Here is a 24908-nt window from a genome sequence, read left to right as displayed (position 1 = left end):
CCGCCTACTCAGCGTCTACCGGTCTTTCTATCTGTTAAATGTTACGTCTGGCCAAGCTGTGTGCTATAGATCTCTAACGTAACTTCAAAGTGAAAGTTCACGCCCTTCCCTATAACCATTGGTTTAGAGAACCAAGAATATTTGCATGGGCAAAACGGAGTGAGATGATTGGCTACGTTGCCTTTCCATCAGGAAGATGGACTTCATACGATGGATATGGTGTAGTTGCTGTAAGTCATGGTAATGCGCGCAGCAGAAGGAGACAAGCGCTTCGAAAGGAGGACAAATCTAACCAATAAAGGGTTTTAAAGGGGAATCTATCGCTAAGGATTCTGCCATTCACTCTGCGAGATGCGTCTCTCACGGAAACGCTGGACTATTTGCACAATAAGCATCCTGGTGATCTTCTACAAGACGAAAGAAATAACTAGAAGTGAAGAACATCAGGAAGCTCAAGTCACTGGGTATGATACGTTCTTTTGCCATCGATATGGCCAATAGAATAGCTGGAACACGCTTGGGAACACAGGTATTACCATAAGGCGCGCTGCAGAGGTTTTCTACTTTGAGACTTGGTCAATGAATGCATCCTTGTGATACATTTTCGTTTTTAGGACTTTGTTTAGATGTATATTGGTAGATATGTGCCAGTGTCCTGAAATTGGACACCTCTGCCATTGTCCAGCCCGTAGCAATTGTATTGGGATGGACGCTTAATTCTCCTTTGTTTGATCTGAACCGATGAGCACAATGTCAAAACGACACATTAGTGCAGATATTCAGTATTTTCTAGTTATTTAATTGGCTCGTATCATATTCACTGTGGCATGTGAGTGGATTCTTCAGAGATTTTACACATTTCTCTCTGAATGCTACAGAGTCGATGAGGCATGCTGACAGACTCTCCTTCAGCGCCTCAGCCACACACATTGGGACAAAATCTCATTATACAGAGAAATATAGTTTTTTAGTTGATATGATTTCACTTTGTTCAAAATACTGGAATGCAAACAAAATCAATCAAATCTTATGCGTTACAACATTGTGTGTGTGAACCCTCAAGACTCAATCACTAGTTTAAGGATACCATATTTGGGACTCTTGAGTACAGGTGAAGGTTGCCATGTACCTCAACTCCTCCACTAAGTTCAGCGCAGACCAGAGTTTATTTATTTTTAAAATGGACCTCTGACTCTTTCCAGTCACTATGCGTTGATACTTCAAAAATGTACATTCTTAAACTCTTACTGTGTACCTAGGTTTGTCCTTTGTTGTTACGTGCCTTTGTTTGCTGAAATCCATACTTTTTAATAAAACATAAATCAAATACAACCACGGACTGTTTCGTCATTGCTGTTCCTCTGAGAGGGCGACGAGGCGTGAATCCGCATGTACCCATTTGAATCTCAACAAGGAAACAGTCGGTGGTTGTGTCTGAGATGAGAAGGGTGTAATTACGGATCGCAATTAGGGGTGTTTTCTGAAATACTGTAGGCGTTACTTGATTTCAAATTGATGCTTGCCATTGGTCCTTGGCCGTTTCTTTTGCGTCGGTTCTTGACAACTGTAGCATTGTAGCTAATCATAACCCTTTTCCTAACCTTAACCTCAGCCTCCTAACCAGCCACGTTAATTATCCTTTCCTGCCACGTTAATTATACTAACCTGCTATGTCAACAAATCATCTGTGTCGAGAAACCATCAGTCTCATAACACCAGAACTGACCAATGGCAGGTATCAATGGGTGTTTCCTGATATCAGGGAACACCCACAACAAGAAAAACCTGAATTGCGGTCTGTAATTACACCAAATTCCCTGATTTTTGTACCACCATCAAAACACCAAATGATGGATGATAGAGTTCCAGACACTTATAGAATCTATGCCAAGGAGCATTGAAGCTGTTCTGGTGGCCCACACCCTATTTAGACAATAGGTTGATGTTTCATTTATTTTGGCAGTTACCTGTAGCAAATCAAAGTTTATTGGTTGCGTACACATATTTGCAGATGTTATCGCAGGTGTAGCGAAATTCTTGTGTTTCTAGCTCCAACGGTGCAGTAATAATACCTGGCAATACAAAACAATAGGCACATATTCCAAAAAGAAGGATGTCAGAGTCCGGAACATATAATGGTATGTGTGTGTATGTACACTACCTTTCAAACCCCTTTGGGGTCACTTAGAAATGTCCTTGTTGTTGAAAGGAAAGCCATTTTTTTTGTCCATTTAAAATAACATCAAATTGATCAGAAATACAGTGTAGACATTGTTAATGTTGTAAATTACTATTGTAGCTGGAAACGGCAGATATTTTTTTGAATGGAATATCTACATAGGCATACAGTGGCCCATTATCAGCAACCATCACTCCTGTGTTCCAATGGCTTGTTGTATTAGCTAATCCAAGTTTAGCATTTTAAAAGGCTAATTGATCGTTAGAAAACCCTTTTGCAATTATGTTAGGCGACTCCGGGAGGCTGGCCGGGAGGCTGGCCTTCTAGGCAGAGGTCCTCTGTCCAGTGTCTTATGTTCTTTTGCCCATCGTAATCTTTTCTTTTTATGGGCCAGTCTGAGATAAGGCTTTTTCTTTGCAACTCTTTCTAGAAGGCCAGCATCCCGGAGTCGCCTCTTCACTGTTGACTTTGAGACGGGTGTTTTGCGGGTACTATTTAATGAAGCTGCCAGTTGAGGACTTGTGATGCGTCTGTTTCTCAAACTAGACACTCTAATGTACTTGTCCTCTTGCTCAGTTGTGCACTGGGGCCTCCCACTCCTCTTTCTATTCTAGTTAGAGACAGTTTGCGCTGTTCTGTGAAGGGAGTAACTTGGATTAGCTAACACAACGTGCCATTAGAACACAGGAGTGATGGTTGCTGATAATGGGCCTCTACGCCTATGTAGATATTCCATAAAAAAATCTGCCGTTTCCAGCTACAATAGTCATGTACAACATTAACAATGTCTACACTTTATTTCTGATAAATTTGATGTTATTTTCAATGGACAAGAAAGGTGCTTTTCTTTCAAAAACAAGGACATTTCTAAATGACTCCAAACTTTTGAATGGTGGTATACATACTAACTTTTGAACAGTGCTGGAAGACCCAGCCACGACCCATCTTCAATGCTCTTACTGAGGGAAGGAGGTTGTTGGACAAGATCTCGCGATACATGGCCCCATCCTCCCCTCAATACGGTGCAGTCGTCCTGTCCCCTTTGCAGAAAAGTATCCCCAAAGAATGATGTTTCCGCCTCCATGCTTCATGGTTGGGATAGTGTTCTTGGGGTTGTACTCATCCTTCTTCTTCCTCCAAACAAGGCGAGTGGAGTTTAGACCAAAAAGCTATATTTTTGTCTCATCAGACCACATGACCTTCTACCGTTCCTCCTCTGGACCATCCAGATGGTCATTGGAAAACTTCAGACGGGCCTGGACATGCGCTGGCTTGAGCAGGGGGACCTTGCGTGCGCTGCAGGATTTTAATCCATGACGGCGTAGTGGGTTACTAATGGTTTTCTTTGAGACTGTAGTCCCAGCTCTCTTCAGGTCATTGACCAGGTCCTGCCGTGTAGTTCTGGGCTGATCCCTCACCTTCCTCATGATCATTGATGCCCCATGAGGTGAGATCTTGCATGGAGCCCCAGACCGAGGGTGATTGACCGTCATCTTGAACATCTTCCATTTTCTAATAATTGCGCCAACAGTTGTTGCCTTCTCACCAAGCTGCTTGCCTATTGTCCTGTAGCCCATCCCAGCCTTGTGCAGGTCTACAATTTTATCCCTGATGTCCTTACCCAGCTCTCTGGTCTTGGCCAATGTGGAGAGGTTGGAGTCTGTTTGATTGAGTGTGTGGACAGGTGTCTTTTATACAGGTAACGAGTTCAAACCGGTGCACTTAATACAGGTAATGAGTGGAGAACAGGGGGCTTCTTAAAGAAAAACTGTGTCTGTGAGAGCCGGAATTCTTACTGGTTGGTAGGTGATCAAATACTTATGTCATGCAATAAAATGCTAATTAATTACTTAAAAATGATACAATGTGATTTTCTGAATTTTTGTTTTAGGTTTCGTCTCTCACAGTTGAAATGTACCTATGATAAAAAGTACAGACCTCTACATGCTTTGTAAGTAGGAAAACCTGCAAAATCGGCAGTGTATCAAATACTTGTTCTCCCCACTGTAGATGGTGTGTATGGAGAATATATGAATAGAAAAGGTGTGTACAACAGTAGTTATAGGATGAACCTTGACTAGAAAACAGTATATAGTATATACTGTACATATAAAGTGGATAAAACAGTATGTAAACATTATTAAAGGGACCCGTGTTCAGTTACTCTATGTACATAGGGCAGCAGTCTCCACTGCAGCCACGTCGATGTGAATGGGGGCATGCTCTCTCTGCGGTCTCCTGTAGTCCACGATCAGCTCCTTCGTTTTGTTGACGTTGATGGAGGGGTTATTTTCATGGCACCACTCCGCCAGGGCTTACACCTCCCTGTAGGCTGTCTTGTTATTGTTGGTAATCAGGCCTACCACTGTTGTGTCTTCAGAAAACTTGATGAATGAGTTGGAGATGTGTTTAGCCACGGGTGAACAGGGAGTACAGGAGGGTGCTAAGCACACACCTTTGTGGGTCCCCCCGTGTTGAGGATCAGCGTGGCAGAGGTGTTGTTGCCTACCTCCACCGCTTGGGGTCTGCCCATCAGGAAGTCCAGGACCCAGTTCCACAGGGCGGGGCTCAGACCCAGGGCCCTGAGCTTAGTGATGAGCTTTGATGGTACTATGGTGTTGAAGGGTGAGCTATAGTCAATGAACATCATTCTTACATAGGTATTTCTCTTGTCCTTGTGGGATAGGGCAGTGCAATAGCGATTGCGTCGTCCGTGGATCTGTTGGGGTGGTATACAAATTGAAGTGGGTCAAGGATATCAGGTAAGGTAGAGGTGATATGGTCCTTAACTAGCCTCACAAAGCACTTCATAATGACAGAAGTGAGTGCTACGGGGCGATAGTCATTTAGTTCAGTTACCTTAGCTTCCTTGGGTACAGGAACAATGGTGGACATCTTGAAGCAAGTGGGGACAGCAAACTGGCATAGGAAGAGATTGAATATGTCTGTAAACATTCTAGCCAGCTGGTCTGAGGACGCAACAAAAAGGGTATTTACATCTTTACCGGGAACTGAAAATATGTGATTTCTTGTATGAACAAGCCTCAATGGGAGTGTTTCCCATTTATTCCCACTCAGTTAAAGTTCACGCTGAAGGGTTCATTTAAGCTTTATAAAAGAGAAGTGAGGTTTAAATTATTGTAATAATTATGTTACAATCACCAATCAGTAGGTAAGTAAGCCGTCTTGTCCAGAACGGCACACGATCACCAGTCAGTAGGATGATACTATCAAAGAAAGGACGTGCTTTGTTTCAGTTTTTATACGACTGGACTTAAGACGGGAAGGTTGTCTCTCTCTCTCTCTGTGTCTGTGTCTGTGTGTGTGTGTGTGTGTGTGTGTGTGTGTGTGTGTGTGTGTGTGTGTGTGTGCCAGTGCCAGTGCCAGTGCCACTGAGTAGTAGACTGTGAGCCTACGCAAGAGACCTGTGGTTCCCCTAAGCAGGAAGTGTCAAACGAAAACAACAACCCGTCTATCAACTGATGTTGTCATATCCGTTCATGAGAGTTAAGACTGTTCAAAATGTAATTAGTATTACAAGGATTTAGAAAAAATATAGATGATTGTCTCTTGAACCACCACTGCAGTTAGCTTGAAAGGTTACACATTTGAATATCCAAGCTGTTTTTGTTTTATACCAAACAATTCGTTTAATCAGGTTGCAACAGCAAATAGGAAGTGACTTCAGTGGTCGTTATGCGTTTGAACATCTAAGTCCCAACAGTAGGGTATTTCCCATTGTGTCCACTTATATCTCTTGAAAATCATAAGTTCACACACAACTGTGCCTCATTGATCCCAGGCAACCCTGGCAGATGCTGTGAGGCAGATGCTGTGAGTCAGATGCTGTGAGTCATCTAAAATGTGAAAATGTCTGGGGCTCGAGGCTTTGTTCACTGGGGTAACCATGCATAGACATGTTAGGGTAGGGGAATGGACTGGGAGTAGCTCTTTCAGAAAAGTATAAGTGTTCTTGTGAATGGTGCTTCACTCTAATCACACATACATACGTGTTAAAGATATTAGTACACTTGTTTTTGGAAGACTCTGAAAGCTGTCATGACTTCCTCTGTAGAGCACGTCTCTAAATATAAAGGAAGTTACATAAATAACCTTCCCGAAATCAACTGTCCTTGCCAAGAATAGGTGTAGCCCAAGCAAGGACAATAGACCTTTATGAGAGACTGTACAGTGTGATGGATGAAAAACAATGGCAAATCGACAGTGGGTTCAAGGTGTCTCTTTCAGGAAACAACAGAGCTTTCATATTAAGGACAAAAGACTGGATGCACATGGAACTCAGGGTGTACCGCTGTACAAATCAAGCCCTCTTTTCTAAGTCCACTATCTCTCTGGTACCTTTTTCTGCCATTCATTCCAATGTAATTACCAGTGCAATCACCTCAATGAGAAATCATATCACATTAAAACAAAGAACCTGAACACGTGTGTGTGTGTGTGTGTGTGTGTGTGTGTGTGTGTCAAGGATCAAGTACTCATTCATGTGTGGGGACATTGGACAATAAAGTTGTTGTTTTTTTTCAATAATTTTTTTTCATTTCTGCAACAGTGAACTCGGCACTTCAAGACTTATGGTCAACAGTTCGGAGAAAAGCAGCAGGAGTGGTGTGCCTTCCTTTTTCCAGCACTCGGTCGAAGGATGGCGGGTCAATTCGTCACTAGTTCTCATGATAAGGTGAGTCACCACTTGTCCAGTTATTGATATTGGATTAGAAGAGGCTTGAATTGACACAATGGAGGTCTTCTCTACACCACCAGCCCCAAGAGCACACATTGTCTGAGGATTACTAACCTCATCCACCACCATTGTACAACAGCACCCAGCAATATGGGATGCTTCCAAAACGGCACCCTATTCTCTACATAGTGCACTACTTTTTTTTTTTACCAGAGCCCTATACTCCCCTGGTCAAAAGTAGTGCACTGTATAGGGAATAGGGTGCCATTTGGGATACAGTAGGTAACCACTGGAGACTATGAGGAGGATGAATCATTGTCAGGGTCAACATTATCTCAAGCTCATTGCTTTGGTGACACAGTTCAACCACAGTGTCAATACATTCGTAGATCTATTTTGACTGCATTTAATGGCATAAGAATCTATACCGAAGGTCGTTCCTTTTCATTACTCTACACTCTTGTCAATAAGTCTATATTACTTATGTACTACTTCTGAAGAAGTCTGTGTGCTATTTCTATACATGATATAGTTATTATACTCTTACAACACTGTTGTATTATACAGTAACTTTGGGGAGGTTGTCATTGTAGAGGTTGTCTTCCTTTTTAGCCACCAACTGGGGTCAGTCGTGTCTGACTCGGCCCACCCAGTGGGGAGCCAAGTCCACCCAATCAGATTTGTTTTACTTGTCAGTGTTCCAAACAGGACATTTTATTTTGGTATTTTTACCTAAACATGCAAACACCGTCAGAGAATTTATAGCAAACAGTGCACTGGGTTAGTTAGATTTGATGAAATATAACATCAAAGGTGAACTGGGATGACATTCACTCTCACGGGATGTGTTGCCAAAAATAACTAACTGAAAGCCACACCCCCAATAAGCTATGAATATGACTGCATTGAGGCATCTGTCACTGTGTTTCTATAGCTATATGCCCCATGCCACAGCTTACTTCATTTGTTCATTTAGCAAACAAGACAGCTCATAATCCAGTGCCTTTAACACAGCCAACACACTGTTATTTTAGCTTTAATTTTCTCTCAGCCTCATGGCAAAATGTGTAGAATAGCATGAGATTAGCTATGAAACTGAAACTTTGCCCTATTGCAAAATGTCTATAATTTAAGGATGTTAGCTACAGGCCCACCCACCAGCTCATTTCTGGCTCCGCCACTGTGTATACGCTTAATTTGCGGTGAGACAACTTTTTCTTTTTATTGGGCAAATGTGCCTTCCATGCCTAAGAATAGCAGCCTGCCCCTCTGTCTCCGTGTCTAGGGAATCGTCGACGTAGGACTGCAATAGAACACATAGCCCTGTGAGACAGCGAAAAAGAGACAGAAAACGGCAAAACTCTCATTACTGTATGACATAAGAGGCTTTTTGCCCATTTAGCCGAGCCTTTGTTCTGGGACTTATTTCCGTGCTTCTTTTTTTCCCCCCATGCAGCATATTGTAATTACAAAGCCAATCAAGATATTGCTATTTGACTCACTGTGAAAAATGTAGGCCATTTTTGCTCATTTATCTTCTTGTTTTTTTTTTCTGACCCACCTAATGTTTCAAACTTTGCAGCAGGTTGACTGGAACACATTGCACCAGCATTTTAGGGTGCTTTATATACTGTGGTTTCTGTCTTTCTTTCTTCATCATCTTGCTTAGCGTTAGACGTTTTTGAGACACCATACTGTTTGTCGCTGTCATGTTGGATACATGCTTACATCTGTCACAACAGGAGGCCTGTAATGAATCAAAACAGAGCACCCCCCCCCCCCCCCCATTAAGATTTCATCATTAACAACCAGAGAACTGTGACATATTTTCATCAAATATAGAGCAGAGGTGTGTGGCTGTCATCCCCCAACATCAGAAGAACTGAATCAATCACTGTCAACAGACAATGGAAGAGCAGCACAAACAGTAGTCCTATGGGACAAGTCTATCATACAGTAGTCCTATGGGACAAGTCTATCATACAGTAGTCCTATGGGACAAGTCTATCATACAGTAGTCCTATGGGACAAGTCTATCATACAGTAGTCCTATGGGACAAGTCTATCATACAGTAGTCCTATGGGACAAGTCTATCATACAGTAGACCTATGGGACAAGTCTATCATACAGTAGTCCTATGGGACAAGTCTATCATACAGTAGTCCTATGGGACAAGTCTATCATACAGTAGACCTATGGGACAAGTCTATCATACAGTAGTCCTATGGGACAAGTCTATCATACAGTAGTCCTATGGGACAAGTCTATCATACAGTAGTCCTATGGGACAAGTCTATCATACAGTAGTCCTATGGGACAAGTCTATCATACAGTAGTCCTATGGGACAAGTCTATCATACAGTAGTCCTATGGGACAAGTCTATCATACAGTAGTCCTATGGGACAAGTCTATCATACAGTAGACCTATGGGACAAGTCTATCATACAGTAGTCCTATGGGACAAGTCTATCATACAGTAGTCCTATGGGACAAGTCTATCATACAGTAGACCTATGGGACAAGTCTATCATACAGTAGACCTATGGGACAAGTCTATCATACAGTAAGCCCAAACCTCCACCAAAAAGCCCTTTCAATGGAGAAACCCATTAGGCCGGTTTCCGAGACACAGTGTAAGGTCCTGGGTGTCGTGAGGGTGAAATCAGGCGCAGGAAAGCAGAGTTCAATAAAGTGCTTTTTCTTTAATGCCCACACGGTGAACTACGGTCATCACACTTACAGCTGCTCAAACCAAATGCCCCAGACACAGGGAAACGAAAACAGTCTAGCACTAAATACACAAACATGTACATCTAATGCAAACACCAGGGTTACAATAATCAATCCCGCACAAAGAACCAGGCGGGCGGGCTGACTAATAAAGCCTCACTAATTATAACCAACTCAAAACAGGTGTACTCAATAAACACATAAGGAGGGGGAGAAAATAATCAGTGGCAGCTAGTAGGCCGGCAACGACGACCGCCGAGCGCCACCTGAACGGGAAGGGGAGCCACCTTCGGTCGGAGTCGTGACACACGTCGTTAACCCTGGTTCTGGACTAAAAAGCCCTTTTAATGGAGGTTCTCCATTGTGAATGCTTTTCAGTCTGGTACTTCTCTTAATCTGTCTCTGGGAAATCAGGCATGGATAAAGGGGGGGGACATCTGCCCTCTTTCTTTCTGTTTGTCGTGTTTTGTATTATTTGTTTTGTACCTAGAACTCTGGGTCTTGTTGTTCCTGTCTGCTCTTTTATGTTTAGATAAGAATTGTATACCGGTCTCGTATACCTATACACCACTCTTGTGTGTGTTCAATAAAAAATATTTGAAACAGGAAATCAGGCATGAATTAAGAGTTGACTTGCGTCACTACAGTACACTTCTCTTCTGACTAACATACAGGAAGGATGTCCTGCGTTTCCTGGATGCTGAGAGGGACGTTTCGGTTGTGAAGAGCAGTTTCAAACCAGGCGACACTATCCACTACGTCCTCGACAGACGCCGGACACTCAACGTCTCCCACACGCTTCACAGCCTGCTACCGGACGTCTCTCCACTCAAAAACAAGCGCTTCAGAACGTGCGCGGTTGTGGGTAATTCCGGTGTGCTTCTCAACAGCGGATGTGGCAAAGAAATCGACAGCCATGACTTTGTGATACGGTACTGCTGCTGCCTTTTTTTAAAGGATAGTTCACCCAAACACTTTTAAGTTTGTTTTGTTCATATTCTGTATGTCAGCGTTGAAGTTTCAAGCTCCACAAACTGATGATGCATTTTGAATCATATGATAGGATTCCTTTAAGGTTACCATGTCTGGTCTATGTTTTACCAAGATTAGGACCTCTTAACACAGACATTCTCTGACACTCTATTTGATTTATTTATTTCCTTTATTTAACCAGGCAAGTCAGTTTAAGAACAAACTCTTATTTTCAATGACGGCCTCAGAACAGTGGGTTAACTGCCTCATTCAGTGGCAGAACGACAGATTTGTACCTTTCCAGCTCGGGGATTCGAACTTGCAACCTTTTGGTTACAAGCCCAACACTCTAACTACTAGGCTACCCTGCCGCCTATGAGAGAAGGTTGGATCTTTTTGCCCAGGCAGAAAAGCCATAATGCAGTTTCCCACCGCTGTCATTAGCCTGTGGTTAACACCTCCAGAATGTATATATGTTCATAGAAAACACTCAAGGTAATGACAGTATTAGCTGTCATTATCTGATGGATAGAAGTCACATATTGGATCAACACTTAAGGAGATTGGCTCTTAGCCAGAAGCTTGGTCAATTTATTCCCCCGTCTGCATTTAATGAGGGGTTCTTGGGTTTATGTGCCCATGCGGGCCACATTAAATTAAATCAGAAAAATAGCATCACTCTTCTCTTGTCTCGTGTTTGGTTTTGCCTCCAGCTTAGTGATGCTTACATAAAAAAATTACTAGATGATACGAATTTAAATTACCTGAGTATTTATAACAGTTAGGTTCATATGTCATATTGCATGACATGACATCGATAAGAAGATTGTTATGTTGTGAATATTAAATAGACAAAGCCAGAAGCATATACTGTCAGTGTGGATCAAATATGCTACTTCTGAATAGTCTGACTCATGATACGATACCACGACCTGTTGTGTGAGAAAAGCACAGTAAAGTGGAAGGAAATACCTTCCACCAATATTTCCATTGTGCCATCAGCCCAGTTCAGACATAATGATGTCATCCCAAATGGAGCCCTATCCCTGACAGTGCCCTACCAAGCAAAAAAGGCAGTACCGGTAACTGCTCAATTGGTCTAAAATGAGTTAATGTCATTTTTGCTACATTAAATACATGCTTAATCATGTGGACAAGAATCCTGCCTCTATTGTGTTTTGGATAAAATGGGGGTCATGTTTAGCAGTAACTGTATAAAGTTACTGTGAATCAAAGATAAATAAAAGCATTTTTTTTTCTCAGTTCCACATTCTGAGCAGTTACTGTCTTTTTGCTTGGTAGGGTAGTAACAGTAGTGCACTACTTTCGACCAGGGCCCAAAGCTATTGTCTGCGGAGTATTGAGTGGTGTTGTATGTACAATCCTAGCCTCTCTAGAACATTACTCTTCATTCCTGGTCCTGGAAAGCTACAGGGTGTACACAAGGTTTTGTTTCAGCCCAGCACTAACACACCTGATATAAATAATAATATAAATAAGGTTAGCGTGTAAGTGCAGGGCTGGGACAAAAACTAGAATTAACACTTAGCTTCTCCAGGACCCAGGAGTGAAGACTGAAGTTTGACCGCCCTTACAAAGAACAACATTTATTCTCCCCCTCTTTAAGCTTATTGGTATTGTGAAAGAGCCACGCTGTTCGAGGTTGTACCCTTTCTCAAATGACTCGTTGTTGATTTAGCTGCAACCTGCCGCCGCTGTCCGAGTTCGCCGAGGACGTTGGGCTGCGGTCCGACTTCACCACCATGAACCCCTCTGTCATCCAAAGGGCGTATGGCGGCCTGAAGAACGCCACGGACACGGAGAGGTTTGTCCAGCGCCTGCGGGGGCTCAACGACAGCGTTCTGTGGATCCCGGCCTTCATGGTGAAGGGAGGAGAGAGGCACGTGGAGAGTGTCAACGAGCTAATCGTCAAGAGGAAGCTGAGGGTGAGGACGGCCTACCCGTCACTGAGGCTCATCCACGTGGTGAGAGGGTGAGTTGAGTTTTGCCACACGTGTACTACACTACCGGTCAAAAGTTTTAGAACACTCCAGGGTTTTTCTTTATTTTGACTATTTTCTACATTGTAGAATAATAGTGAAGACATCAAAACTATGAAATAACACATGATGGAATCATGTAGTAACCAAAAAACTTTTAGGTTTTCTAAAACATTTGACCGGTAGTGTATATGCATGCACACATTGACACACATTCTCACATACGGTATACACTACAGTATGTTCACAAACACACACACACCCAAACACACAGTCAGATAGCTGTTTATAAAGAGTTGTGGGACATTAAATGCTTGCCTATTATACAATTGGTTGCATCTTACAGCTCAGTATAAAGTAAGTCATGCACACCCTATTCGCTGGTCAAAAGTAGTGCACTATGTAAGGAATAGGGGACCAGCCCTGGTCTAAAGTAGTGCACTATGTAAGGAATAGGGGACCAGCCCTGGTCTAAAGTAGTGCACTATGTAAGGAATAGGGGACCAGCCCTGGTCTAAAGTAGTGCACTATGTAAGGAATAGGGGACCAGCCCTGGTCTAAAGTAGTGCACTATGTAAGGAATAGGGGACCAGCCCTGGTCTAAAGTAGTGCACTATGTAAGGAATAGGGGACCAGCCCTGGTCTAAAGTAGTGCACTATGTAAGGAATAGGGGACCAGCCCTGGTCTAAAGTAGTGCACTATGTAAGGAATAGGGGACCAGCCCTGGTCTAAAGTAATGCACTATGTAAGGAATAGGGGACCAGCCCTGGTCTAAAGTAGTGCACTATGTAAGGAATAGGGGACCAGCCCTGGTCTAAAGTAGTGCACTATGTAAGGAATAGGGGACCAGCCCTGGTCTAAAGTAGTGCACTATGTAAGGAATAGGGGACCAGCCCTGGTCTAAAGTAGTGCACTATGTAAGGAATAGGGGACCAGCCCTGGTCTAAAGTAGTGCACTATGTAGGGAATAAGGGACTATATGGGTAGAAACCTAGAGGTCTGAGGTCTGGAGGATTAATGCATTCTATCAATGTGTCATTAATTGCAAATTATGTTGAGAGAGAACCATTTTAAATTGTTGCCTGATCCCAGGTCTGTTTGTGCTGTATTACAAAAACACCTATGGTCACTGTCACACATGTTGTCATGACAGTTGGCAAGACGGCACAAACAGATTGTAGACCAGACTAGACTGAAGTACTGCCTCTCTAAACCTTTAACATTACACCTAGAGAAAGACCAGTGATATCATTCTCTGTTTGTTTTTATCTAATTGGAACCCACATTTTTCCAAAGGGAAATATTAATGAATTTCAATCTGGTGTCCAAATCCCCATGAATCTGGTGTCCAAATCCCCATGAATCTGGTGTCCAAATCCCCATGAATCTGGTGTCCAAATCCCCATGAATCTGGTGTCCAAATCCCCATGAATCTGGTGTCCAAATCCTCATGAATCTGGTGTCCAAATCCCCATGAATCTGGTGTCCAAATCCCCATGAATCTGGTGTCCAAATCCCCATGAATCTGGTGTCCAAATCCCCATGAATCTGGTGTCCAAATCCCCATGAATCTGGTGTCCAAATCCCCATGAATCTGGTGTCCAAATCCCCATGAATCTGGTGTCCAAATCCCCATGAATCTGGTGTCCAAATCCCCATGAATCTGGTGTCCAAATCCCCATGAAACTGGTGTCCTAAACCCCATGAATCTGGCCGTACTGCCTAGAAAGGGAGGCTACGTCCCAAATGTTACCTTATTCCCTATATATTGCACTACTTTTGACCAGGGGCCATTGGGGTGACTACATAGCAACTGCCCACCAATGCTGACATCCAGCATCAAAGGGGGCGTGGAGCTAGGAGGAGCTACCTGGGATGACTTCTAAAGGGGACGTGGAGCTAGCTACCTGGGGTGACATCTAAAGGGGGCGTGGAGCTAGCTACCTGGGGTGACCTCTAAAGGGGGTGTGGAGCTAGCTACCTGGGGTGATCTCTAAAGGGGGCGTGGAGCTAGCTACCTGGGGTGATCTCTAAAGGGGGCATGGAGCTAGGAGCTAGCTACCTGGGGTGATCTCTAAAGGGGGCATGGAGCTAGGAGCTAGCTACCTGGGATGACTTCTAAAGGGGATGTGGAGCTAGCTACCTGGGGTGACATCTAAAGGGGGCGTGGAGCTAGCTACCTGGGGTGACCTCTAAAGGGGGTGTGGAGCTAGCTACCTGGGGTGATCTCTAAAGGGGGCGTGGAGCTAGCTACCTGGGGTGATCTCTAAAGGGGGCATGGAGCTAGGAGCTAGCTACCTGGGGTGATCTCTAAAGGGGGCATGGAGCTAGGAGCTAGCTACCTGGGGTGATCTCTAAAGGGGGCATGGAGCTAGCTACCTGGGGTGATCTCTAAAGGGGGCATGGAGCTAGGAGCTAGCTACCTGGGGTGATCTCTAAAGGGGGCGTGGAGCTAGCTACCTGGGGTGATCTCTAAAGGGGGCATGGAGCTAGCTACCTGGGGTGACCTCTAAAGGGGGCATGGAGCTAGCTACCTGGGGTGACCTCTAAAGGGGGCGTGGAGCTAGCTACCTGGGGTGATTTCTAAAGGGGGCATGGAGCTAGCTACCTGGGGTGACCTAAAGGGGGCGTGGAGCTAGCTACCTGGGGTGATCTCTAAAGGGGGCATGGAGTTAGCTACCTGGGGTGACCTCTAAAGGGGGCATGGAGCTAGCTACCTGGGGTGACCTCTAAAGGGGGCATGGAGCTAGGAGCTAGCTACCTGGGGTGACCTCTAAAGGGGGCATGGAGCTAGGAGCTAGCTACCTGGGGTGACCTCTAAAGGGGGCATGTAGCTAGGCGCTAGCTACCTGGGGTGACTTCTAAAGGGGACGTGGAGCTAGCTACCTGGGGTGACCTCTAAAGGGGACGTGGAGCTAGCTACCTGGGGTGATCTCTAAAGGGGGCGTGGAGCTAGCTACCTGCGGTGCGTCGTGTTAGTGTGTGCCGCTTCACGCAGCATGGTATAGTAACCGGGCAACCCGCCGATCACATCTCCCCACGCCATAATCAGCATGCCATTCCACATGCCTTCTCGGCAGGCTACATTTTCATAAATCAAATCAAATCAAATGTATTTATATAGCCCTTCGTACATCAGCTGATATCTCAAAGTGCTGTACAGAAACCCAGCCTAAAACCCCAAACAGCAAGCAATGCAGGTGTAGAAGCACTTGTGTGCTCATGTCTTCATACGTAGATCGATTGCTAGGTATAAGACAATGTCAAATAGGATTGGCTTCAATTCAATTCCAATTTAGAACTCTGCGAGCCGTGGAGGAAAGGATAGAGGCAGTGAAAGAAGTGATGAGAAAAACGTCTTTGAATGGAGAAAGTGTGTGAGACCTTATTATGGAAAAACGTCTTTGAATGGAGAAAGTGTGTGAGACCTTATTATGGAAAAACGTCTTTGAAAGGAGAACGTGTGTGTGAGACCTTATTTTGAAACATTGTTATTATCATGAACATACGGCTTACGATCTCGAGCTTCTCCGTAGGAGTTAAAGAGAGGGTCATTGTGACGCTTGTCATTTCCCCCCGGGACAAATTCACAGCAATGTATTAATTGTCCAATTGACTGGCTGATTAGTTAATTGTTTTGTGGGTTGATCGTTAGCTGTGCAGAGTTCCCCTAGGGGCACGGGTTGTGACTGTCTGATTTTATGGGCACATTCGATGTCCTTGTGAGTTGCCATAGCAGCCAAGCACTGTGTTCTTTCTGTTCTGTCTATCTGCTGCCCTGCCTCGCTGCTAAATATAGTTTGGTTGAAGGAGGGACATGGCTAACAGGTCTATGGGACAGACCTATCTAAGTAGTCTTCATTTGAAGGCCCAACCTGTCATAGGTACAGCCATTTTTGATAGTATATATATCATTAATTTAAACAATGTGTATATACACATGATTCTAGAAGAATATTACTTATGGATTTTTATAGTTCAATTGTGTCTATCATGACACAAAACAATAAGGTTATTTTTCTCAATTGTCTATGTAAACAAATAATGTGTATAGCTTCAAAATGTGGTTTAAACTATCATGTTGACCTCATGGACTGTCCGTTACATTTCTCAAGCTGCATCTCCCAGCTTTATAGCAAACCAAGTCTATTGCAGACTGCCGTTGACTGAAAAATAAAGATTGTGGCTTAAAGTAAAACAAATATATACGTTTAGGACGGCACTGGCCTTTATAATTACCATTATCTGTGATAATTTGGGTGGGATCAAGTGTTAGCCACTCAGATAGCACACAAACCTCAACGTAGGTACGACGTGCACAGGATACATCAGGAATATGTTGTTTTGACATCTTTTTAACATTGGCAAGAGTATTGACGATGTATTTCAAATGTCTACGTTCTAAAATCTATTATAATATCTCTGTGATGTCTTTCCAATGTGCAAACGCTCTCCACATTACGTATGTCAGCTGAGCCGGACGTGTACATGTTTACTGGGCACTGACACACTGCAAATAATATTGTTATCCTGTACACTTCAGGCTCAATATTCAGTTAACTGGACAGTGCATTGTATTGTTGTAAAAATATCAAATGCTGAGGCAAATAATAATCTAGGTAAGTCGGTTTATTTGGTCTATAGTAATAAGGACTTGGATTTGTTTCCCCAGCATGAGAACGTGCTATTTTTTTCATCCAATCCAAATGATCATTCTCCTCGACACACACATCTGTCTTGGGAATTGAAAACTGTCGGTTGTTCTTTAATTCATCAGTCGTTGGGAGTCTCTCCCCCAAAATTTCCCTTTTCTGTTTCGAATCCATTGATGTGTTGAAGCCTCCGAGGATGCAGCCCATAAGCCTTCGGCGTGAATATAACTTGGGAGTACGGAGGAGCTGTCATTCCATTCAATTAGTAGTCTGAGCTGTTATTCTATCACAAAACAACATTGCCGCCAGCATTATTTAGGCTACTACAGAGAATTGGGGCCATTTTGAGTGTTTTAGGGAATACGTACCTGACACTCTGCTGTTATATTGTGGATTACTAGAGATAATAGCAGTGAGACGTTTGTAGCCATCTATATCAGTGATGGAATCATGTTTACTGTAAGTCTGAGCGAGGCTTTAGTAAAACAATTTGTTCTTGTTTTCCAGGTACTGGCTGACTAACAAGATCAATATCAAACGGCCCAGCACCGGATTGTTGATGTACACTTTGGCCACGCGCTTCTGCGACGAGATTCACTTGTATGGATTCTGGCCCTTTCCGCGGGACGCAAATGGAAATATGGTGAAGTACCATTACTACGACATGCTCAAGTATCGATACTTCTCCAACGCAAGCCCTCACAGGATGCCACTTGAGTTCAAAACGCTGAAAATGCTGCACAGCAAAGGAGCTCTGAAGTTGACGACTTCGAAGTGCGAATCTTAAAGTGCTCTTCCTCGACAGAGTGCCAGTTCGTGACATACACTGACACTTTGTTTGCGTTGCTAGAAAGCACACAAGGCTGTAAGACTGCTGAGTTGATTATGAATAATTGCAAAAGTAGTAAGTAAAAGTGAGCGTGCCTTTTTTTAAACTAACAATGTAAAGGTACAAAACAAAGAATGTAATTGAAAAATGATTAGTCTATCTAAACGTCAGGTTTGGCATTGTAAGCATCATGGCTGAGAAATCAGGAAATCAATCCTTTGGATGGAGCATCAGAGACAACCAGATTGATTACAATACCATGGATTTCTACATTGGTCATTACAGTAGTTGTCTAGTAGACAAAGCACAAAGACCAACTGCTAAAAGCAGCGGTGGACGCAGTGTGTTAGCGATCACCTGCTGGGTGTCGACCAATGGTGGGGATTCAACATGCGGAATCGTCAGAAAATTACAGTCCAAGGGGATATTCTGGTCAGAGGCAATAGGACGGCCCCCAGCAAACATTAACCCCATTGGCCCCATGTGGGTATTCGATGGGCAAGCCCACGTCTGCCCGAAACGGGCTAGCCCACAACAAGTCCACATCAGCTCAACACAGGCCAGCCCAACGCAGGGCTTTCCCACACCAGCCCAACGCAGGACTAGCCCATACCAGTCCACCTGATCTTGGACACTGCCAATGAGGAAGTTTTTAAAATAAAAACTTAAATGAGTGACATGAGAAACTTGTGTTTCTGATGTAATGTAGCAAGGTCCCTAAATTATCAAATGTATGCATTGAGTTGAATTGTAATAAATATATAATACATAAATAAATGAACATTTAAATTATAGAATAAACTGATAAATTGGCATAGGACCAATACCATGAGCTCATAATGGGCAGCTGATCCAAAGGGAATGCTTATTTCAGGCTAAGTGAGGGTTGCCTTCACCAGATATGGTCTGCCCGTAATGGGCCACACTGGGCCAATGCCTTGGGAGCCAGCAACGGTGTATCGGCCCATTGTGGGCAGCCAACATGGGGCCAATATTTTTGCCCACATCATGCCAATGTGGGCATGTTCGCTGGGCCACCGCTGGTTTCAACCGTTTTCGTCGTCATGGCGTGTTTTGTCAGTAGGAAAAAGCAGAGAATACAGGTTATGCTCAGTAAATTAGATTTTGGGATATAAAAAAAAAAAAAGAATGTGCCCAGGGAAGTTGATTCCAAAGATCCCATGCCAATTTATTTGCCCTCACTACAAAACAAGGTTATGTTCTTCACAGCTGAACTTTCTAGGAATTAGAAGCCTCAGGGCAAAATTATTTTTATATTTGTCTAGATGTGAAGATTAATTTATACATTTTAAATATGTATGCTGTTTCTAAGTGATTCATCTCATGTTATCTGAACACACCTTTTGTAAACTTGCATGTTAAAGGGGAATGGAAACGTACCTCGAGTTAGGCCTTTTTAGCCAATTGTTATTCATTTGTATGCATTATTGGACTGTATACAACAGGTGGGTCTAATCCTGAATGCTGATTGATTGAAACCGCATTCCAGTCGGTGTCTTTTCCACAAATTATCACTGGCTAAATCTATGACGTTAAAATGCCTATTTATTCTGTTCCATCTGACTGCGCAATCCACTGTCTCATCAGCCCAGCCAGGCAATTTATAACTTTGATCTCCACTATAAAAAGCATCTAGACATTGTCTCACATTTCTTGTAGACTAACATTTAGTTTTCAACAAAGGCAATTTGTATAAACCTCGCTGTCTGTCTCTTCGACATTTGCAACATTGTTTCAGTATTCAAATTCGATCTCCAGCTGTCCAAAAGTAATGAACGTGTCGGGAGTCGGTTCAAGACAGACAGCCAGCGTTTCTCAGCCAGTCGATATCTTGAATCAGCTGGCATAATTTTCATGGATTTATATACAAAGAAATGTAAATTGAAAAAAGGTCAAACGAAAGGAAGTGCAGCTAGTTTGCAGTCTTTCCAGCTTCTGTTTGAAGTGATTGTGTTAGCTGTGGTTTTGGCTAGCTCCTCTGAACAACAGTGTCCTGACAAGTGAGCACATTTTCTATCCCAGGCAAAATCGTGCCTCATTAGCTCATTGTTATGGATGTATCCAAATAAATGTCACTAGAAAACAGCGTAAACAAATGCAAATGAAGCTACTTTGTTGTTATTCTGGCTGCACTTTTTGACGGGACTGTATGTTAGCCGTAGTTGGCTAGCTAGCAAGCAAGGGATAAGAACATTACCAGCCAGTATGGCAATGGAACATTTAGAACGATTGTCCATAGATAGAGAACAAAAAGACTGAACGACTGGGTCGCGTCTCTGGCAACCGATAGAACGAACAACCGGCCTGGGTAGCAACCCCTAGATTTGTGTCGGGACTATATCTTGTAAATTGATTTATTCATACAATTTCATCCATCAAAATAATGTTTTTTAATGAAAATATGTTAAATCATTGTTTGAATATGTTGGTAACCCGTTGTATAAAAGTGATAATGCCCTCGAAACTGGTGTTTGGAGGATATATTGAAGAAGTCTCGGGCGTAACAGCACCCGTGCCAATATATCCTCCAAACACGGGCTTCTCTGACATTATCACTTAAGCAAAGTATTGCACCTTCCGGTGTGGTGGATTGTGAGGTTACAAAGCAGTGGCTGAGCCTCTACAGAGGACCCCCGGGGGAGTATAAATAGCCACTGACTGATTCATCTGATCCAGTTCATTAAACGTTACCATTCCCCTTTAAACAGCTGAATGTAAACACAGCCTAATACCATTGGAATTAATTGGTCTATGTAGCCACTGCAAATCTAAAAATGTATAAGAAAAAAAGCTGACAGGAAAGATGTGGAGGTATGGAATTTTATGTAAGCCTATGAATTATTCATTAGCAATCAGATCTGTCTGTGATTGTTCTTAGTAACAGGATTGTTCTTAGTAACAGGATTCAACATCAGTCTGTTTCACTGTTGAATCTCTTTCATATCTCACACAGAAGTACCTCTTAGATATTTGATATATTTGAACTGCTGCATGCTCATGCTATCCTGTAGTAACTTCAACTTCCTATATTTACATAATGTCAAGACAACTGCCCTTTTCCAGTTTCTTTAATAGGCTTGAATGTAAATGCATTTATCTCACAATATGGATGATGTCATGCAACTGCTAACGAATGTTCAAAAAGATCTGCCTCGAGGAGACATTGTATGCTCAAGGAATTCTTAATTACATTTTCTTTACATACCAATTGAATTTTTGTTTTTTTTGTTTTTTACTCTCAGTATTAAGAAAGTCCAGTTGCTTACAGCTAAAAGATTGTATGTATCTAAGGGAAAAAAGTCTTGGACCGTGTTCATAAATCTTCCCACAGAAGTCGTGCTAGTCTGGGACCATGTCCTCTCTGTCCATGTAATGTTATTCTGATCGAAAAGGAAAAACTGATCCTAGATCAGCACTCCTACTCTGAGCTGCTTTATGAATAGAGGCCCTGGACACCAGTGGAGACTGGAGCCCATCCTCCTAACTTCTCCTTCCACCAGCCTCCACTGTAAGACACCAACATCTGGTATATGGTGGCATAAATGATGTAAAATGTCCAAAAACGTTGCTTTGTAATGAATAATACTGAGGTAATTGGGTATGTGGCAGGTCATTTGTAAATGAACCACTGTCAATGACAATGACCTAGATAGATTATGGAAATGTACATACATGGTAACATTGAATAAGGAAAACAATGAATGTTAATTAATACATGGTAGGCTAACCATTATAACGAGACATAAGGTTGAATAACTTTCTTCAATACTGCCACAAGCCTTTGAGATGACTGAAATTGTTACGCCTTGTTTGCTTTGTTACACCATGTGTCTGTTTTTGACTGTTCATAACTCTGTAATTTATACAATTCTTGTTTGATGTTTAATATGTAACACCTGTAGTTTGAGTCGATCCGATCAGGTGCTGAATGTCGTGGTAGATTTTCATCCTTTTTGGTAAAATTTGATACCGTTTGTTTTACAGCTTCTTTTTTTATGTCAGTTTTCTATGTTTGTGAAAATGCGTTTTAGAAAAGTTAATAAACTTGTAAATTGAAGTAATCTTTTGATAGGTTAATTATTCATGGATGTTTTAATCATCCATCTAGGGCCCTGTGTTTTGGCCTATCATGTCACATGACCTAGATTTTAAACTTTATTTTAATCCTTTTCAAGAAATTAGAATTATACCAAGAATGAAAGCAATTGACTGAGGATGGTGCTAGACCACTTGACATAAAAAGAAAAGAGGACAGTTTGATGAAAAAGCTTTAAATAAAGGTTACAATTCAGGTCAAGCGACATGATTGTCCAAATCACAAGACCATAATAGCAAATGCCTTATACACAAATATGATAGCCACAGTCTCTAACATTACCAGTGTAACCCAGTGTATGTGGGCGTTGCCCTGCCTCTGTAAGGCGTGCTCTCTCTCTCTTGGGAAGGCGTGCTCTCTCTCTCTCTCTCTCTCTCTCTCTCTCTCTCTCCTGCCTCTCTCTCTCTCTCTCTCTCTCCTGCCCTCTCTCTCTCTCTCTCTTCTCTCTCTCTCCTGTCTCTCTCTCTCTCTCCTGTCTCTCTCTCTCCTGTCTCTCTCTCTCTCTCTCTCTCTCTCTCTCTCTCTCTCTCTCTCTCTCTCTCTCTCTCTTCTCTGTCTCTCTCTCTGTCTCTCTCTCTCTCTCTCTCCTGCCTCTCTCTCTCCTGCCTCTCTCTCTCCTGCCTCTCTCTCTCCTGTCTCTCTCTCTCCTGTCTCTCTCTCTCTCCTGCCTCTCTCTCTCCTGCCTCTCTCTCTCCTGCCTCTCTCTCTCCTGCCTCTCTCTCTCCTGTCTCTCTCTCTCTCCTGCCTCTCTCTCTCCTGTCCTCTCTCTCCTGCCTCTCTCTCCTCCTCTCTCTCTCTCTCTCTCTCTCTCTCTCTCTCTCTCTCTCTCTCTCTCTTCTCCTCTCTCTCTCCTCTCTCTCTCTCTCTCTCTCTCTCCTGCTCTTCTCTCTCTCTCTCTCTCTCTCCTGCTCTCTCTCTGCTCTCTCCTGCTCTCTCTCTCTCCTGCCTCTCTCTCTCTCTCTCCTGTCTCTCTCTCTCCTGTCTCTCTCTCTCTCTCTCTCCTGCTCTCTCTCTCTCTCTGCCTCTCTCTCTCCTGTCTCTCTCTCTCTCTCTCTCTCTGCTCTCTCTCTCTCCTGTCTCTCTCTCTCTCTCTCTCTCTCTCTCTCCTGTCTCTCTCTCTCTCCTGCCTCTCTCTCTCTCTCTCTCTCTCTCTCTCTCTCTCTCCTCTTCTCTCTCTCTCCTGCCTCTCTCTTCCTCTCTCTCTCTCTCTCCTGCCTCTCTCTCTCTCTCTCTCTCCTGCCTCTCTCTCTCTCTCTCTCTCCTCCTGCCTCTCTCTCTCTCTCTCTCTCTTCCTGCCTCTCTCTCTCTCTCTCTCTTCCCTGCCTCTCTCTCTCTCTCTCTCTCCTGCCTCTCTCTCTCTCTCTCTCTCTGCCTCTCTCTCTCTCTCTCTCTCTTCTCTCTCTCTCTCCTGGCCTCTCTCTCTCTCTCTCTCTCGTCTCTCCTGCCTCGTCTTCTCTCTCTTCTCTCTCTTCTCTGCCTGCCTCTCTCTCTCTCTCTCTCTCTCTCTCTCTCTCCTGCCCTCTCCTCTCTCGCTCTTGCCTGCCCCTCTCTCTCTCCTGCCCCTCTCTCTCTCTCTCTCCTGCCTCTCTCTCCTCGCTCTCCTGTCTCTCTCTCCTCTTTCTCTCTCTCTCTCTCTCTCTCGCCGCTTTTTGTGGCTTGGTTGGGATGCTGCTTGAGAGAAAGAGAATACTGTAACACTGCATTTGTCAGCATTGCACTGTCTGTCCTAAGGCCTGTGCTTTTGTGGCAGTCTGTTTGACGCTCGTCTATGCACGGTAGGATCCACAGTTTGATCCCCTGTTGCAGCTCTGCCTTTCTCAATTACACCAGTAATTTCTATTAGTCAAAATTACACCCAGATTGTATCCAATTAGTTTTAAGGCAATAGCCTAATAACCTGCAACATATTACCTGATTATTAAACCAAAAAATTATGTAGATTCTAATTATAAAAATAAAAAAAAGGCCCTAAGGTAATGTTGTTTTTTATGGAATGTAATTCCTAGAGCACTCTAAGCCTACCATTAGAAATCAATGGGATGTAGGCTACACTTCCTTCAATGTTGTTTAGCCTACCCTTGTTGGTGGTCCACTCTTTGATGGTAAGAACATTATAGAGTATATAATTGACTCATTACGATAAATGAATATTTCACACAGGAGGAAGAAGTAGGTACATGCACAGTGATCAGGTGCGATGTCCTTGAAGGAGCAGACTTAGTGATTTGGAGGCCCCAGGTAGAGGCCAGTATTTTTAATGGGTTATATAGTAAAGATGTCATTTAACTTTACAAATGTATTACCTTTTAATGTGCCATGAACACGACCAATCATGATGTTTTTATCTGATTGTCAAACAAATCACTTAAAAATGTAGGTTACCTTTGCATATTCATCCAAAAATAATTGCAGCATCTGAACAGTGCGCTGTGCACCTGCCAACTTTCCTTAAATTCATAAGTGTCTGAAACTATCTCACCAGAGAAAGCATCTGAGCGAGCGAAACAGCTCCCCTCTGTCTTACTATATGTAGATAATGTATCTGATGCTGTCTGGCCAAAAAGAGTATGACATGCCATACTCTTTTTGGCCAGACAGCATCAGGCACATGGGCTACACATACATGTCCTCTGTCTCCACGACGTTGGCAGTATTAAAAACAGTTTGTATTCCCATAGAGCCTAAGGGTCCGGGGCTGGGTTTCTACTAAGCTAGCCTCGTCGAGAA

At 43.2% G+C, this 24908-nt stretch overlaps 1 protein-coding gene across 1 annotated transcript; it reads left to right on the top strand.

Moving 5' to 3' along the window:
* Window positions 1-205: 205 nt before the first annotated feature.
* Window positions 206-22142, top strand: st8sia4 (ST8 alpha-N-acetyl-neuraminide alpha-2,8-sialyltransferase 4). The gene is made up of 5 exons (XM_020458262.2): window positions 206-464; window positions 6750-6875; window positions 10285-10542; window positions 12282-12575; window positions 17743-22142. The coding sequence occupies exons 1-5, from the start codon at window positions 352-354 to the stop codon at window positions 18020-18022; spliced, it is 1071 nt and encodes a 356-aa protein (XP_020313851.1). The 5' UTR covers window positions 206-351; the 3' UTR covers window positions 18023-22142.
* The last annotated feature ends 2766 nt before the right edge of the window (window positions 22143-24908 follow it).

This window comes from Oncorhynchus kisutch, linkage group LG23 (genome assembly GCF_002021735.2).
Source record: "Oncorhynchus kisutch isolate 150728-3 linkage group LG23, Okis_V2, whole genome shotgun sequence".
NCBI classification, from domain to species: Eukaryota; Metazoa; Chordata; class Actinopteri; order Salmoniformes; family Salmonidae; genus Oncorhynchus; species Oncorhynchus kisutch.
This window is presented reverse-complemented; position numbering and strand designations above follow the sequence as displayed.